General features: G+C 41.8%; 1 protein-coding gene across 1 annotated transcript in view; it reads right to left on the bottom strand.

Moving 5' to 3' along the window:
* The window catches only part of ADA (adenosine deaminase), a 36,837-nt gene extending 27,278 nt beyond the window's left edge, over positions 1–9,559 (bottom strand). Inside the window, exons 1-3 of the mRNA XM_035122735.3 lie at positions 9,072–9,559; positions 1,919–1,980; positions 460–582 (exon numbers count right to left, since the gene is read on the bottom strand). Of these exons, the coding sequence (XP_034978626.1) occupies positions 460–582; positions 1,919–1,980; positions 9,072–9,107 (221 nt within the window). The 5' untranslated portion in view covers positions 9,108–9,559. The remainder of the gene's footprint in view (positions 1–459; positions 583–1,918; positions 1,981–9,071) is intronic.
* Between the last annotated feature and the right edge of the window lie 9,453 nt (positions 9,560–19,012).

Raw genomic sequence — 19,012 nt, 5'->3', positions numbered from 1 at the left:
CCAATGTGTCAAAATCAGTAAGTTCTGCAACGGGTTCAGCAGTCTGGTGATCATTTTGCTATGCTGAAAGCATATTGTGCTGGTCCCAATGAATCCAATCTTGCTGACAGCAGTTCTAGAACTGCCCACACAGGGCTTCAAGGACGAAGACAGATTATGAACCTGTTCCACTCATTAACTACTGGTAGGGTACAGGGTCACCATGCACCAGCAAGTCACATACACCAGGCTGCTTCTTTCTCAGCGGGAATAACGGCACTGATCTCTAAGCAATCTCACAAATTAAATGTTTGTACTATTTTGGTCTAATGCTTTAATAGGCAAGAAAACATAATCAGGGCAAAACCAAAGCAAGATTTGCTTGGTGGTCATATACTATACAACATGCATCAACAGCGATTCTAAGGGATAGAAGGGAGGTTTGACAACAGTAAAGACGGAGCAAGTTACTTTACTCACGCAATTGCTGGCATGTAGAAAGAAAATTTTTCTAAGAACTCTGTGAGACTGACAGGTTCGCTGTAGCTAACATATTGTAAAAGGCCTTCTACTGTATCCGCAGGAAGCTGTTTTCCCCTTTTCCTAGATGTTAAAGAAAATACATATATCAACTGCTGTAGGCTTACTTGAGTAAGTTCTGAACTAAATCCTTTTAGTACGTCAATGAAGAAAACTGATGGTCAGAAAGCCCTAGATATTTTTCATGTACAGTAGTCACTGATTCATCTGATGGCACTTTCTGTGTCTATAATTCCTCTCTTATGCTCTGGAATACTATAAAAATATACATTGTAATATATGTAACAACATATAAAGTGACTATGTGATTAATGAAATTATGTATTTATTTTTATATTATAAAATTTCTTGTTTTTATGTTGAAGGAGGCAAAGTTGATAGCCTGAGGACAATTCTCTTAAACCAATTGAACAAAGAATGTAAATGAATCGCAAATATGTAGAATTTTGGCTTTCTGATTAAATAAATCAGAAAATGTTTGTGTAGAATCTCTATCCTCAGCTGAAAGCCAAACTAAACTGAGTGCTGGCTAATGAAATAACAAATTCCCTTTTTGGAGTACAATTGCTGGTAAGCTATATTCTTGCATTCCAGATGTTTCATGGCCCTTCTGGTTCTTCTGTCAAATTTCCTTTTTTCATAGAAACTGGTATCTCTGTAAATAAAAGCATCTGACTTCAGCCTTAAGCAGTCCCCTTTGCAAATCTGAATTCCTAATGCAGTAACCTTATATGAACTTCCCATTTTGCCGAAATAGTTAGGTTTAAAGTATATTTATAACTGGTTATTATTTATGAAAATCTTTGAACTTTTAAATAGATTTTCACATTTGGAAAAAGTTTTAAAACAAGAATACCAGTCAGTGATAGTCTTGATTCTGAATAGATTATTTTAGTTCTCTGCAGAGGACCAGGCCCCCTCACACTTCTTAGCTTGCTTGACTCTTTTCTGTCTCTGACTCCCCAGATTCCCTCACCTTCCTGACTGGGGATGGATTTCAAAATAGTTGCAGAGGGCAGAGGGATAGTGGATGAGAAACATGTCACTACTGCAGCTTGCAAACTTTGAGGCTGAAATCCTATGCACCCTTACCTGGGGATAAGGTCCATTAAACACAGTGGGACATACACATGCACAGAACTGTGCTTTTGATATATTTCCCTTACCAAAGCACACTAGTTGTTCTAGAACAATTAGGTGGAATCTTACCCTCTAAAATTGTATTAAACTAACAAAATGCAAGTAATGAAGCCTGATCAAAGGTTATGATATTTCATTTGCTTTTTTCCTGGAGACATTAACAACTGAGGGACATTTTGCAAACAATCCAGACTAAGCATGAGCTTTTGTAAAAAATAAAAAGGAAAAACACCACCCAAACCCAAAACCACTCACTCACTTGCCAAAATATAGAATGGTTTCTGGTTTAATGGCTCCATCTAGGTGGACATGAAGTTCTACCTGCAAAACAGTTGAAAGAATGAGAATAGTAATATACATTAAAGCTCGTGACCTAAGAGTGGAAAATGACATTTTCTGACAAATATGTGCATGCAGTCAGAGTTTTGAGTTTAGCACAACAACTCTCTCTCCCCATCCTCCAAAATACAAGCAACTTGAAAGTTGGTAACATTTAAAACTAGCTTCTAGAGCAGCAAAGGGAAAAGATAAGCTTTCATAATTGTAAAAGAAACTCACTAGCCAAAGCCTCTGGTTTCTTCTGCAATTACGACTTCTCAGTGTCAAAATTTCAGATGTAAAAAGAGTACCAAATATTCTTACTCTCTGATCTCTGCATAATGCCTGCTTATACAACACAATCTAAACAAATAAAATGAGGATACAGTGGAACCTCGGTTTATGAATTTTCGGTTTACGTACGCCATGGACCCATCTGGAACGGATTCACTTTCCATTACTTTCAATGGGAAAGTTCGCTTCAGTTTATGAACGCTTCAGTTTAAGTACTCCCCGGACCGTCTGGAACAGATTAATCCACTTTCCATTACTTTCAATGGGAAAGTTCGCTTCAGTTTATGAACGCTTCAGTTTATGAACAGCCTTCCGGAACAAATTGTGTTCATAAACCGAGGTACCACTGTAGTAATTTGGCTGATGATTGAGTAGCAGCTTCTTATGAAGGAAGAAGCCACAAACGTATCAGATTCCAAGATTTGCTTCATTTGCCTGCTCCCATTGAAAATGCCTATTATGGACGCTCTTTTGAACCTGTTTGTAAAAAGCAGCATAGCTCATCATGAGTGCACTAGTAATTTCCTTTTGTGGTAAAGAGATGTCTGTGAGTTTTAGGTTTTGCAAGCTAATAGCATTTTGGAGTGCTGGCATTCTCCCTCCGGAGATCTGATGTGAGAGCAGTTGATCTTGGAATGTTTAAGCCCTGCCTTCCCCTACACCCAACCTATATATTTGTAAATACATTCAAATATTACAGAACACCATATACTTCCAGTGACTCCTTTCCAAAGAAAACTAAACCTAGCATATGCTGGAACTTCTCACAACTCAGAGAAGTGGAGAGAACATAACACTACTGGTATTCACTATAACATGCCCAATCTAGGCATCCCACGGTTGTGAGTTGAAAATAGAATGTATTCAGCTACAGTCATACCTCGGTTTGCGACCGCAATCCGTTCCATGGAGCCGGTCGCTCCCCGGTGCACGCTTCTGCGCAAAGCACCGATATAGCACTTCTGCGCATGCTGAACAGATCGCTTCTGCGCATCCGAGCGCCGCGGAACCTGGATGTAAACACTTCTGGCTCCACAGTGGTCGGAAACCGAAGCGGTCGCAAACGGAGGCGGTCACAAACTGAGGTTTGACTGTAGTTTAAGAATAGTGGTACACTTCAGCAACAAGTCGCAGACTTGTTTCCAACGTATTATTTATGAAATTTCTAAAGAACCCCAGAATGGTTCCTTATTACATGACAACAACTCTGTCTGTAAGTCAATGAGTCTGCAGAAGGCTCATATTAAGATATACTGTATTCAAAATTCCAATGCCTTCCTTTGATATAGCAAACGCTGCAAGAGATGGAAGGTATCCATCAGGATGCTGATATGGTCTAGATCTGATAATTCCACAATGCAATGTTTCAACTGCTGTACACAAAAAAGAAACCTGCTCAAAACCTCATACAAACCAAGCTACACATTGTGAGAGTTCTGACTAATCATTAGGATTGTGCAGTACATGAATAAGGTTTCTATGTCACATTAAGAATTTATTTTCTTGTAGTTCCTTGTAAAATTTGTACAAATTTTAGATGAGTTTTAATTTCATGTTATTCAATTGTTTTATTACTAGTAACTTTATTACTAAAACCTAATTATATAAATATTAGAAAGTAGGTTAAAATAGATTAAACCAATTCTTGACTTCTCTAATACCATATGTTTCTGCCCAATGGGGGGCTACTCTGATTTCCTGACATCTATTGTACTGAATTGCCCCTCACTAATAAGTGTATTTTCAGATTAGTTGCAGAGAAAACCTCTATTTATGAAACATAAACATAGTCATTACCCACATTTCCCTTCCTAACAAAAGAAACTGGTGCAAGCTGAGGTACGGTGTTTATAGGGCATGGATAAAATTGTACTACGCTCCCTGGGAAAGGATCAAAGTGATCTCAAGACACTCATGCAACCAAGTGAAATCATAGCAATGCTAGTGTTCAACAAGCTGTTGCAATGCCTCAAGGGTTTTAGTAGATGAATAAGTTCACAGTAAGCCCACACCACTATCATTACTCTAGAATACTTCTTCCCACGCAACCAGTTCCATTAATTACAGCTTGACAAATACATACAGGCTGTTTTCAAACCTTTTATACTGGGAAGAGCAATGCATTGTAAACGACCTGGTAGAATCTTAAAATTGTAGAGTTGGAAGGGACCCTGAGGGTCATCTATTCCAACACCCTGCAATGCAGGAATTCTGCTCACAGCTGTCCCTGGGTAGCCTCAAACCACCACTTTTCTGGTTAACAGCCAGGCTCACTGACTCATTGTACACATACTTACATTGATACAATGACTGGGTGTCTCAATGGTATAAAGGAGCACTGGAAAGCTTGATAAAATGCCCTCCAACCAATGAAATGGAGCCTGTTCAGACATTACTTTCTGGAACCACTATCAACACATCTCAGCAGGGAGAAAATGGCGAATGAACTGCCCTGTCCCAGCTACCACATATCTCTCTGGAATACAATGGATGGTTAAAAATTGGGAGGGAAATGAAATACAGCTTAGTTTATTATTTTATCTAATTTATTAATTACATGTTTATTATTTACAAACTAATTTGGTACATTAAATTTTAATAAGTTATTCTTATCAGGTACTTGGTAACATGCATATGATTTTAGGTTTGATCCCAAAATGTTGTTTCGTAACTTTTTCAGACTTAGCATATTTTTTTCCTATGCTGCTGATGGTGGGATTATTCTAGATGACATTGCTTTGCTTTTGAAATTATTTCATTAATAAAATTTGGCTCGTTGCGCTGCAAATCTATGATACTCTGTTATAGTATTTTCTAACAATAAAAATGTAAGCATGATAGATGGCTGTCATCCAATTAAAGAAATCTTGCAGTGTAATCCTAACCATGGCAACTCAGAATAAGTCATACAGAATTCCGCTGGTCTTACTCCCAGGTAAATGGGGTTAGAAAGGCAGCTGGGTAGTTAATTAATCCACCAGTTAAATTTATTTATGGGTAAAAAATACTCCTGAAGCAAGAATAAACTTTTGCTTGTTTTTAGATGATGCATTCCCGAAATAAAATTTCACAAGCTGCGTTCCATTCAACATATCCAATTTTGAAGAGGATCAAGAGCAATATTGTTAAAATTCTCCTAGCTGTAACCAAACAATTGTCTATCTTCAGTACAAGTCTGAAAGCCTCACCATATGATTATTATGCCTCTGTTGTTTATCTTTTTATAAACAAATTCAGAGCCAAAGACCAAGAACTCACTTAGATGTTATATATAAATAAAACAAGGAGCGCTGAAGCCTGATACTGCAAATTCTTCAGTATGCATGCTGAACTTAACTAGCAAAAGTCTTCCAGCTGATGCCACTTATCAGAAGAAAGCAGATGACTCCTCCTCAGTTTGTGACGTCAATGAGACTACTTAGGGAAGGCAAAGTGCTCTTAATAAACTAGGGTCAACATTTTTATTATAATAAACTGCTTAGAGAATACTGTACTGTAGTCCCTGCTTCTGGATTTCCCAAAGGCATCTGGGTGTTCACTAACATAAACCAAGATGCTGAACTACATGGACCTTTGATCTCATACAATATGATTTAGAACTAGGGCTGACAAACCTATGGCACTGTCCTCTTCCACATATCCTATTGAAATTTGTAAATATCAATCATGAGTGTCATCATTACTATATTACTTGCAGTCTGAAGCATCAGAGAAAGGCAGTCCAGACAATTGCTCCATAGCAGTAAAGGTCAGTTTCCTGCCAATGTTTCAGCTTATTTCAGAAGTGTTACAAAAGATTACCAGATGCTCATGTGCCTCCTTCACAGGAGGTCTGGAGGGTGGCAACACAAAAATGGGCCTTTTCTGTAGTGGCTCCCCGTTTGTGGGATGTTCTCCCTAGGAAGGTTCACCTGGCACCTTCATTATATATCTTTAGGCACCAGGCAAAAACCTTTCTCCTCAACCAGGCCTTTGGCTGATTAATAGTCTAGTGTTTGAAATGTGTTTATGGGAGGGGGTTATTGTCTTGTTGTTTTTATTTTAACCCTGTATTTATTTGTGTTTTTAACCTGTGCTTTTATCTTGTGAACCGCCCTGAGATCTTGTGATGAAGGGTGGTACATAAATCTAATAAATTAAATTAAATGTTGTTTTTAGGGATGCAGTAATATTGCTGCTGCCAATGCTTTTTTATATGGAGGTTGTGTTTCACTGAATTTGTGTGAACTTTATTATTTAATGAATTGAGTTTGAGCAGTGAAGAAACCCACAAAGGGATGAAATGAGTTGGCACAACACAGAACTACCCCAACTCATTTTAACCATAATATCTGGATCTAAGTTTAACTACTCCCACTGAGTAATGACTAATGGCACCACTTATTTCGTAAATACGTAAAATCTTGTTTTATCAGATTTCTGCAAAAATGTGAAGATATTGTGTCTCAAAATGGCAATGAATCATAAAAGAAAAGCTATTTTTAAACTTACTACATGTCTTATTCTTGCAATTCAGCATTGCATTTTTACTTCCTCATCATTTGGAACTTCGCTGCTGTTTGGAACTTTACTGACTAGCAGAATGTGCTGTCACTGAATGTTAAACAAGGAGAGTGTCAGAGATACAACCCATATGATTACTGCTTAGATTGAAGTAGTTTCAAGGGTTTCTTGTTTGTTAAACACTCCTAAGGTACTTGTTTCTGCTGAGCCTTGTTGCAGATAAATAAGCTGGTTCCAGCAAAAAGTTGTCGCGTCATCAGCAATGAATGCAAGTTCATCAGTGCTGAATGGATTAGATCTATATATTATTAGTCGCTAAGACTTTTGGACTACGAGCTCAGAGGCCAGGGTTCAAATCCCTGCTCTGCCATGAGGCTCACTGGGTGATCTTGGGCCAGATGGTGCCTCTCAGTCTAACCTACCTCAGAAGGTTGTTGTGGTGATCAAATGAGGAGAGGGAGAACCATGTATACCACCTTGACCTTCTTGAAGAAAAAAGGTGGGATATAAATAAAGAATAAGGTGCTGTTTTACTAAACAATTTGTGCAAAGTTATATGCTTGAAGTTGGTGTGTGCAGTTCAGGTTGCAGGAGCTGCTAAAATACACCAAAAAAAGCATACAGCAATTTAGCAAAATTTTCACCCATTGACTTCCCATTATAAAATGTGGATGTATGCATCCACATGGAGACAGTCTTCATGAATGTCTTATACATTCAGATCGAGAAGAAGAAAAAGTTAAGTCACACTTGCCTAGCTTGCAATCAGATTCAGACTGCATTTGTTGAAATACTGACAAAAGCAGAAGGCACACCATAAAAAGACTTTGATGAAACAGATACTGTTTGTTCACTCTATGTATCAGTACTGAAATCTGAGTGCCTATCCTTACATGGCCAAAACAGCACTTATCTATGAGCAAGACAGAAGTACTGTATCAGGAAGCTCTGAATGCTGAGTAAGTCAGCCACAAGTTTCACTGGGTGTTACTGGGCCAGTCACTATCTCTCATTCTAACCTACTCCACAGGATTAAAGAATTCCTTCAGTAGCACCTTAAAGACCAACTAAGGTGCTACTGAAGGAATTTTTTAATCAGGCATCCCCAGACTTCGGCCCTCCAGATGTTTTGGACTACAATACCCATCATCCCTGACCACTGGTCCTGTTAGCTAGGGATCATGGGAGTTGTAGGCCAAAACATCTGGAGGGCCGCAGTTTGGGGATGCCTGTTTTCAATTTTGTTTCAACTCAGGCCAACACGGCTACCTACCTGTAACTACTCCACAGGGTTGTTGTTGGAATGTTAAAATGAGGAAGGAAGACAACCCCATGCATCCTTGAGCTCCTTGGCGGGAAAATAAATGCCGTAATTGATAAGCAAAATCTAGCTTTCTGTGTAATGCTCGGCGATAGAAACTGGACAGACCTACAAACAGGATGCCCAAAGCGGGGCTAAAGGTCATAGGAGTACCAACGCTAATGTTATCATTTGATGGATAAGGCAAGAGGACATTTAGGCCAGGAACAGGCAACGTGCAGCAGGAACATGTGCAACAGTAGATAAAATGCAAGTGATAGGAAGCAAGTGGGGGAGAATAGGCAGTTATTTGCTATACTGTGTATATCTATCTATCTATAAAATTTCTATCCTGCCGTTTCCGAGGGGAGCCTAGGTAGATCTGCCAGGAGCTGTAAGGCAAGTAACATTAAATGTAATGGGATGGGGGGTGGGGAGAGGCAGGAATTGAAAAGGAACTGGGGTCTTGGGAGTGGGGTGCAAATAAAGTGGGGAAAGCAGAAATAAAAAGAGGTGGTTATACAGAGGTAAGCGAAGGGGGCAGATGATGACGATAAGTTTATTATTTATACCCTGCCCATCTGGCCGGGGTTTCCCCAGATAAGACAGGGCGGGGAAGCCCACCTACCTTTATAAAACAGCAAATAGTAACGAAACAACAAAATACCACCGGGTTTTTTGGGGGGGGAGTTGGGTGACCTGTTTCTGGGAACGGGTGTCTGAGGGAGAGGCGTTAAAGAGGCAACAAAAACAGAAATAACGTTGAGGGGGAAATGAAGGTGGGGAGGGGTTGCTCGGGCTGAGCGAGAAGGGCAGGAGAGGGAAGCACACTGAGGCGCCGCGGGGCTTCCTCCCGAGCAAGCGCCCCTGGCGAAGCCGGCAGGTCCGCGAAGGTGCCTGGGGAGCGAGCCCGGCGGCGGTCGGTCGGTCGCCACCTCAGCAGCCCGGGAAAGCCGCCTGCGCTGACGGCGAGCTTTGGGACGCCCAGCTCTCTCACCTTGGGCTTGTCGAAAACCGGCGGGCTGTTCTCCATGCTGCTGCCTCCTCCTGCTCCTCCGCCAGTCCGGGCGTCAGTGGCCGCCGGCCCGGCCTGTTGCTCTCCTGCAGGGCTGGCTCCGCCCAGCGGTCTCTTCTGGGACCGGCCCGCCCGGTGTGCGAGGCAGCGAGGAGGGCGGCTGAGGCGAAGGGAGGGAAACAACAACGCGTCCCTGCCAGTAACAGACGCTGTCGGTCGCGGCCAGGGATACCAGGGCTTCGAGGGCTACGAAGCCGGCTCATCTCTGACACACATACAGAGTGTTTTTTTCCCCCGCCCCTTACCCTCACCACCAACACCTCTAGGGTTCAGTTCAGGTTATGAATGCCAGAAAGCAGGGCCGGCCCAAGGCATTTTGGCGCCACAAAATGGCGCCCCCATCCTACCAGGCAAGAAAGGGTGAGTGAAGAACAGCAACACCAGCGACCAGGATCTACATCAGGATCTCCTGCCCCTGCGGGTCCTGACGCCTGAGGTGGTCTCCTCACTTTGCCTTTGCAAGAGTGGGCAGGCCTTGCCAAAGAGGCACACAAAATCAGGTTAATGCTCCCGCCACCCTTGAGCATGTTGTCAGTTTGGGAATCAAAATTTGGGAATCAAAAATGGTTTCAGGGCTGTCCCTCCTGTGCTGCTTCACACATGTGGCCCATACACTTGTGTACGTGTCTGCTTGGTACATTGATGAACAGTTATATATATATAAGACCATATTTTTTATTTCATAATAATAATAATAATATTGTTTATCTCTTTGACATCTGATGGGAAGTACTGCTACCAAGAAGGCCCTCTGCCTGGTTCTCTGTAACTTCTCGTCCTGCAGTGAGGGAACCGGAAGAAGAATGGCCTCAGTGTCTAGGCTGAACGATGGCATGGAGACGTTCCTCCACAATGTATACAGGGTGAAGCCGTTTAGGGCTTTAAAGGTCAGTAGCAGCACTTTGAAACGTGCTCGGAAACGTACAGGGAGCCAATGTAGGTTTCATAGGACCGGTGTTATGCTGTACGAGCTGCCACTCCCAGTCATCAGTCTAGCGGCTGCTTTCTGGATTAATTGTAGTTTCTGAGTCACTTTCGAAGGTAGCCCCATGTAGAGCACATTGCAGTAGTCCAAGTGGGGGAAAACCAGAACATGTACCACCCTGGTGAGAACAGTAGGCAGGAAGGCAGGGTCGCAGCCAGTGTACTAAATGGAAGTGGTAAACAGCCATCCTGGACACAGACATGACCTGTACCTCCATGGACAGCTGTGAGTCCAAAATGACCCCCAGGTCCTTTGGGGCACAGTTACCCCATTCAAGACCTGGGAGTCCCACCCCCATTGCCCATCCTCTTTCCCCCAAAACAGCACTTCTGTCTTGTCAGGATTCAACCTCAACGCATTAACTGCCATCCACCCTCCAATCACCTCCAAACAATTACATAGGGCATTCACCGCCATCACTGGTTCCAATTTAAATGAGGCACATTTAACCCCTGTCTGAAAAACAGGTGGCATTCCTGTTTGCAATAGGTAAGGAAGCTTAAAACGGAACTCCTATAACTCTCTTAATGCTGTCTTGGATACAAAACAACTTTTACATGAGTTCATATAGAAGAAAAGACCGTAAGATACTGATGGCACAGACAACATTCTGCAAATATCACCTGCCATGATACTAGATGAACAGGTTTGAACTAATCTCTGTACACAAATGCACAATGAGGTATTTGACTTAGGTTTTATGCTGCACATTCAACAACACAAAAAGCAGTAGTTACAATTTAAGTGAGCGCTGAAAATGTCAAGCTTGTTTAATTCCAGCTCTGCTACCCACATAGTAGCTTGTTTCTGATGTTTAACATAAGGCATTTGAATAAAACTAAACTTCAGATTACGTAGTTCAAATTATTAAAAGCTTTTTCTGAGTTTTTCTCTGCTAATTGTAAATATCCAGTTTTCTATATTTGTTCTTCATTTTCAAGAATTAAGATGAGATTCTCTCCCCCCTCCTGCAAATGTCCGGAATACGAATTAAACAAACATACAAATAATACAAAGACCGTGTTCATACATCACATCCTTGGTCCAGCAAATTATGATCAGGAATGCATCACATGCGGTATACTCCCTATGATTCCTTTCCTACTTCCCTTGTAAGCTCAAATAAACTTCAGACTTTCAGGTTTGTTAAACTACAGTTTAATTACAGTTTCTGAACGATAGAACTGTGGTTTGAGCATGCTACAAACCAGAATTGCAAACAGCAGTTAGATCTAAGGATGAGTTTTGTGTAATTGGATGGGGTTGCACTCCTCGTGAAGGAGCGGGTTTGCAGTTTGCTTCAGTGGCTAGAAGTGTCTTTTACCAACTATGACTTGCGCAGCAGCTACAGCCATTCCTGCATGCACATTCAACTGCCTAACGGCATCTGTGTCACCCAGGAGATCACAGCTGCAGAGATGAGAAAAGGAAAGTTGTTCTGTTTGGAGAGGTCATTTCCTGGTTCACATGGAGAAATGGTTTTCAACAGAACCCAGTGGTAGAAGCACACGGCTGTATTGAGGCAGCACTGGGTATTGAAATTTTGCGCTCCTAACAATTTTGCACCCAGGGCAACTGCCTGTGTCGTCCGTCCGTCCGTCCCCCGCGCTACGCCACTGACTGTACCTACACCTGCCTTATTGGGAGGCCCCTTTTCAAAGTGACCCCACTGAGTGAAGGTGTATACTTCGGAAACAAAATTGTTTGGGGAAGCCATGGACAAAGGTAAAAGGGAGATAGAAGAGATGGGGAAAGGGTCAAAAGCATACCTATCCATTAGATCTCTAACATTAGGAATTTATAACAGGATTACCACTGTGAAGACCTAAGATAGGAGGCTGGCTCCAATTGAAGATGGTGGTTTGGTCCTAGGCTTTTTAAAAAATTATTACCATTTGAATTGGGCCCAAAAGCAAATAGGGAGCCAGCCAATGAAACTGATGCAACGTTAGTGTTATGTGATTGCTCTGCCAGATTCTAGCTGGCACTTCTGCTGCTGCATTTTGTACCAGCATAAATGTTCCAGTTCTTTCAAGGCAGCCTTGCACAGAGCTCAGTGTAGACTAGGGCAGGATTTTAACTTGATATTGAGTAGCAGGAAGTAATAGAGCTATAGTTTTAAGATGTTATTTTTGTTTTGCATTTATCTGCTATTGTTTTATATTATAATGCTGACTGGTGTTATTTTTAAATTGAGTTAGTGTATCTAGCCTTCCTTTGAAGGACAAAGCATTTTTTTAAAAAATTAAATGAATAATAATTAGCAGCTGCCATTTTAACAAGAAGTTCAAAAACTAAAGAAATTTGCTTACACAGTTCTCATCTAACCTAGTCAGTATTTTTAATTATTCCCTTTGTTAATGGTTTTGGATGGTGTTTTAGGCTCATAAGGATGTCAGTGTTTTAATAATAAATATTAACAAAAATAGTTATAAAAATACACAGATTTATCCAATTTTGTATTGAACACATTGGCATTTTTCTTTTTGTTGATGTCACAATTGCTGGGGGAGGGAATCTAGAAGGGAAGCCTTATTAGTCTGTTGCGGGGCGTACAAGTCCTCTATTAGGGTGGGCGTTGCCCCTGTTTTACAGATGACATGCCTCTGTTTGAGGAACTGTCAGATAACAGCCCCTTCTTTGAAGGCATTCTCTGTTTGAAGGGATGCCTAGTAGTCCATGTCCAATTTAAAGATTAAAGAAACATCAGAAGAGAGAACAGAAGGGACCTTGAAGTTATCTGTCAGCAATTTGTACCTGGACAGCGGACTAAGCAGGCAAAAAGTCTCCACACTATGGCGAGATGTGTTTCCTTTTAAATTCTAGCAACAATAGCATACATTTTTTATGCATGTTCGTGCTTGCTTTTCCCTTTTCCCTCTCCTCTCCCCACCCCCCTTTTTGAGAGTGGGAGTGCATAAGTGATAGCTCTACCCTGTTTCTCATATTTTAAGACATACCCATAAAATAAGCCATAGCAGGATTTTTAAGCATTCAAGAAATATAAGCCATACCCCGAAAATAAGACATAGTGATAGGCACAGCAGCAATGCTGGCCGTGGCAGGAGGATGAAGAAAAAAATAAGACATCCCTTGAAAATAAGCCATAGTGTGTTTTTTTGAGGAAAAAATAAATATAAGACATGTCTTATAATATGAGGAACACGGTACCTGCAGCACCATGAAGATCTACACATCCACTGTGGCATAAGCCTTTGCGGGGCCCAATTTGTCAAATGGAAGGTGCAGCCATTCTGGAGAGTGTGCTCTAGGACTAAATGTGTTCATGGCTGCTTTGTAGCTTTTGTCATCTGACTAAGTTTTTAACCTTGCTGTATGGGGTGCTTGTACCTAATTCTTGTGAATGCTTAAAACAAACTCTTGTGAAACCTGTTTACAGTTCACAGATGACTGATGATAGTGCATAGGACAGGCAGGGACAGGCAGGTTCCGGCAAAGCTGGGTGAACAGATGTGGTTTCAGTTTGCCTTTTTGGGAAAACCACAAGTGAAGGTCAAGGAAGTCCCTAGATTCTGACATGATTAACTTAAAAAGTTGCTATGGTGGTTTTTTCCCATGCTGCTTCAGCTGCACTGCTTCCGCATGCTGTGCAGAGTATTACAAACTGCCAAACCACACTATTTTGTATCTCCTTTATGATTCTACCCCCACAATAAGAAACACTACATCTGCGTTGTTCGTTTTGCCTATTTGGTTCTTGTCGTCCAATAGTGAGTAGTGATTCTACAGTAGTTGCTAGATGCTTCTCAACCTTGCTTTCTTTTTCAGTGGAGTATAAATGACTATTGGCCTGCAATTCTATACACACTTTCCAGGGAACAAAACCCCATTGAACACAATGGAACATACTTCTGAATAGGCACACGTGCTATTGTAGTAATAGGGCAGGGATCTCCAATCATTTTGGACTTGGGAGCACATTTGGAAATCTAAGAAATTGTAATGTGTACCACAAAATAGCCATCTCACTGAAGAAAAGGTGGCTCAGGACCCATCTTCACACACCACCACCAACAACAACAACAACAGGGAACACACCTATGCAGACCCTAAAACAAATAAAATACAGATAAGAAAAAACAGGCCACCATCCCCAAACAACCAAGTGAGCAATAAACCCTCATTGATGGGCACCTAGGAGGGTGTCTGGGAGTGCCATGGCATACCTGCCAAGTGCCCTGGAAAAAACAGGACGTCCTGTTTTTTCGTGCAAGATCGTGGCAGCCATCTGGGTGTTGCAATCTTGCACTGTGCTCTCATCCCGAAAAAGTGCTTTTGGGGGGAGGGGAGAGTGAGGGGCAGATCACATGACTCACCTGGGAACAAATCCTGGAAGACATGCATCCCAGTTTTGGGTCTCCAAAGGTTGGATGGTTTGCCATGGTCCAGGGCCGTCTCAAGCTGGTCGGGCGCCGTGGCGCCGTGGCGCGGAGATTGCTCCGGCGCCCCTGCCCTGGTGGGCGGGCGCAGCGCGCAGCACGGCTTCCGCACAGCTTTGTTGTGCAGTGCCCTCCTGCCCTGGCGCCCCGCGCCACCAAGACTACCCCTAGAGCTGGGCCTGCCATGGTCCCACCTTTGCCACCTTGGGGACCCCAGCACTAGTGAATTAGCTACCTGAGAGTAGAATCAGATTCACACTTTTGCAAATTAGAAGTTATGTCCTTGAAATAAAAATATTGCCTTTCCATTATGCTATGCATTTGGCTCCAATTGCTCTCTCCCTTCTTCACTGAGTGAGTAATCATTGTCCTGCTGCATTTATTTATTTATGCAGGCCTATGCCCATGATTGGAACGTAAGCAAATAGTGAACAGGTTCCTACTGACTGAGTAATTTACAACCTGCATTTTAACTGTGATTGGGAAAGAGGCAGCAAAAGGAAGGGAAGAAGGAAAGGGCAATAAAAGGCTAAATGTAATCAAATGTGCATGCATATACTTAGGTACACATACTTAGATCTGCTAAGTGCTATCACGCTTCCTATTTTACTTCCAGCCTTTGTTCTGCCCATCTCTTTTTCAAACACAAGCCCAGAAACATGCACTGAGTCTTTTACACAGTTCTAGTACTCTTACACAGTACATTTATTTGCTTTTCGCCTACCTGAACACAGAATTCTGCCACCCACTGAAAGCACACCACTTTATTCCATGGCAGCCACAAATGCTTTAAAGTACGGTAGCACCTATAGGAAAACTCTAAACCAGGCTTCCTCAACCTCGGCCCTCCAGATGTTTTTTGGCCTACAACTCCCATGATCCCTAGCTAGCAGGACCAGTGGTCAGGGATGATGGGAATTGTAGTCTCAAAACATCTGGAGGGCCGAGGTTGAGGAAGCCTGCTCTAAACCTATAGGGACCTATAAATATGCTTCCAATAGTGCCTTGTTAATTGCTCACTGTGATTATTTTGCTTGTAAGTAATCGTCACTTCAGAAATGATGTTGGGAGATAGAAGGGAGGCTCCTCTGAGGATTGTTACACTTTTACTCGGAGGAAGCAAACTGTTGGAGGCAAAAGTGTGAAGTGTGCCTCTAATTTTAATTTAAAATAGAAACATGTTTGGGAAATGCTGGTGTAATGATCCGTGATGCTAACATTACAAAATATATACAACAGTACAACACACCTTGATACAAGACACTCCAGAACAGGGCTGGTCAATGTGGTGCCCTCCAGATGTTACTGGACTATACAACTCTCACCATCCTTGACCATAGGCTATGCTAGCTGAGGCCGATGATAGTTGGAGCCCAACAAAACCTGGATGGCATCATATTCACTATCCTTGCTCTAGAAGTACGGGCTTCTCCTTGGTTGGTAGATGGCTAACTCTGCAAGGGTAATTGCATATGTCTACGACAATGCAAAAACAAAAAAACTGATGCCAGTCCCAGTAGCCTAGCAGAGAAGGAAGTTGTACAGACCAATAGGGCTAGTATGATTTAGTGATTAAGAGTTGTTGGTCTAGGACAGGCATAGGCAAAGTCGACCCTCCAGATGTTTTGGGACTACAACTCACATGCTAACAGGACCAGTGGTCAGGGATTATGGGAATTGTAGTCCCCAAATATATGGAGGGCCGAGTTTGCCTATGCCTGGCCTAGGAGCTCAGAGGCCAGGGTTCAAATCCTCAGTCAACCATGAAACTTATTGAGTGGCCATGGGTCAGTCCCTGTTTCTCAGCCTCACTTATCTCACAGGGTTGCGAGGATAAAATGGGGAGGGAGAGAACCATGTATGCAATGTTTGGGGTTCATTGGAGAAAAGGTGTACTTACAGGTAATACGAATTATTAGAACCAATAGATGACAGATCCAGAAAAAAAAGCTGCTATGATCACCAGTTAACAGTTGCTGTGAATGGTCAGGTCACTGGGTTCATCCTGTATACATTCGAGCTTTGCATAGAAACATCACATGCAGAACTCTTGTTTTTGCTGCAACAGTAACCAAGAGACAACAAAGGGGAATAATCCCTGACCAAACAAAACTATGAAACAATGTAAGAGTCAGGAACAACAGTATACAGTAATGCTAAAACTAACAAACTATGCAATCTAACATTTTAAAATAAAACTGAGCAGATTAAAATGTTAACATGTAGTTTACATTATTGTTGTACAACAGAGAGTAATAAACTACAGTGATCACCAATAACTCATGTTCTCGAAGCTACGAACATGAGTTTGACCAAACTGTGGGAGGCAGTGCAAGACAGGAGTGGGGTCACGAAGAGTCGGACACAACTAAACGACTAAATAACAACAACAACGATCACCAATATACCTGGCAATCAGAGATTCAAGTTCAAAATTTCGAATACATAGTACACCCCCCCCCAGTCATGATACATAAAATTAATAAGAATGATCCATCTGTATGATGCAAGTGTCAAAAACAAAGTTGAGACTTCTTTCACATGTGGTGGGATTCTAATTTGACCAATGCTTGAGGAAACTCAAAACCAAATAAATACTAATGACAGTATGAAATTCCTTTCCAGCTGGTATTTTTCTTGCTAAATTATGTGGAAAGATCTGTGAATCTCACATATGTTAACAGCTGCTAGAATACGATTTGCAAGGAAGCTGAAATTATTTATGATACCTTCCATCAAATAATGGCAGGGCAAAATATAGGAATTTGCCATTGTGGCTAAAATAACATTTTCTTAGATTTAGAGAACAAAAAACAAACAAACCTGTGATCTTTTTAATAAGAAGGAATAATTTTATTGAATATTGTAAAAGAAATAATCTGATGCCATATTTAATCTATGGTTTTACAATGTTCTAAGATTGCTCAGAGTCTACAGTAAATTAGGATACTGCAATCCATTTTTGAGAATGAAAAAGGGCATTCAATTTCACCTTCTCATTGGTGTTTCCTTTTTGTGCGTTTCTGAAGCTTTCAACTGCTAATTTTGCAAGATCTTCCTGTTATTGTTAATTACAAGATAATAACAATTAAAAACAATCTCTTTAAAAATAGCACATTATTTACATCATTGCCTCAAGAGAGAATAATAAACAAATTAGCAACATAACTGGTGATTAGAGATTCCTAAGGCCTGAGGTGTTGCAACATAGTAGTCTTCTCCCAGTTCTGTCACCTTCCTGGACTGTGATGGACTTCACATTCCAATCTGTCACCTAACACAGGAGTCACCAACATGGCACCCATAGGTGCCAGTGTGCCCACCAGTAGCTCCAATTGGTGCCTCTGAAAGTTCTCAGTAAATATCCCCTCAAAAATAAAAAAATAAATGTGCAGCAGTCTGCTTGCTCTTCCTGACAGCTCCTGTTTGCACTGGCTTTGCCTCTCCTGCATTCAATATACCCCTTCAGATATGCCCACATTTCATTGGATTCAAGGACTGTTTACCCATCCTCACTTCCATCTGAACAGGGGAGCAGGGCCGGCGCGTCCATTTAGGCAAACTAGGCCATTGCCTAGAGCGCCAAAATGGAGGGGGCGCTGACCAGCCTGCCCCCCCCAACCCCCGCGCCGCCCCCCCCCCGCCGCCCTCCCACGGGACATCCTGTTTTTCCCTATGAGAGGACAGCGGTCATTTGGGGTACCACCATCTCACCCTGAAAAAGTGCTTTTTCAGGGCCGCGATCTTGCCTGGGTCACATGACTCATGCAGGCTTATGGCCCGGAAGATGCCATCCCAGTTTTTCGTCACAGCGTGTTGGAGGGTATGATACCCCACAGCAACAATTTGGTGTTAATGTCATGCCACCCATGACAGCCATTTTATGACGGGTACCCACAACACTTTTTCATAATTTCAAATGTACATAGTTTCTGTAAAGAATGCAAAATCCCCATTAAGGTAATTCCTCTATTAGGTCAACCAAGATGTCACAAAAGTGTGTGCAAGCTTTAAAGTTTTCCAGAACAGTACAAGATGGTAAGCAAAGCAAGGTTCAGAGAGAGCACAAAAATCGGCTGACATTGTGACCATGAAATCGGTATTAGTCGCAGTCTTAAAATGGAATTTGGAAGGAGGTATCAGACATTCAGATGTGGGTTTGATTAGGTGCTATGCAGCTTTCTGATTGCACTGATCTGCTGGAAAGAAGAACAATTAAAATGGTAAATCTCTCATTATTATTTTTTTAAAAACCGCAATCCAGCTTCTATTTCCCTAGTCATCTCTTCTATGCATACGGAGACTTATTCATTGTGATCAGATAACAGAGTTCTGGGAACTGTTTATCAATGGTTTTCTGGTAAGGTGGACACACACTTCTGCTTTGAATCAAACCGCAAGATGAGGAAACCCTTGCTTAAGAAAATAACCTGGCCTTCAAAGCCATAGCAACATCTGATTAAGGATAAAAATAGATA

This window comes from Zootoca vivipara, chromosome 7 (assembly GCF_965207765.1).
Source record: "Zootoca vivipara chromosome 7, rZooViv2.hap1.1, whole genome shotgun sequence".
Lineage (NCBI taxonomy): Eukaryota > Metazoa > Chordata > Lepidosauria > Squamata > Lacertidae > Zootoca > Zootoca vivipara.
This window is presented reverse-complemented; position numbering and strand designations above follow the sequence as displayed.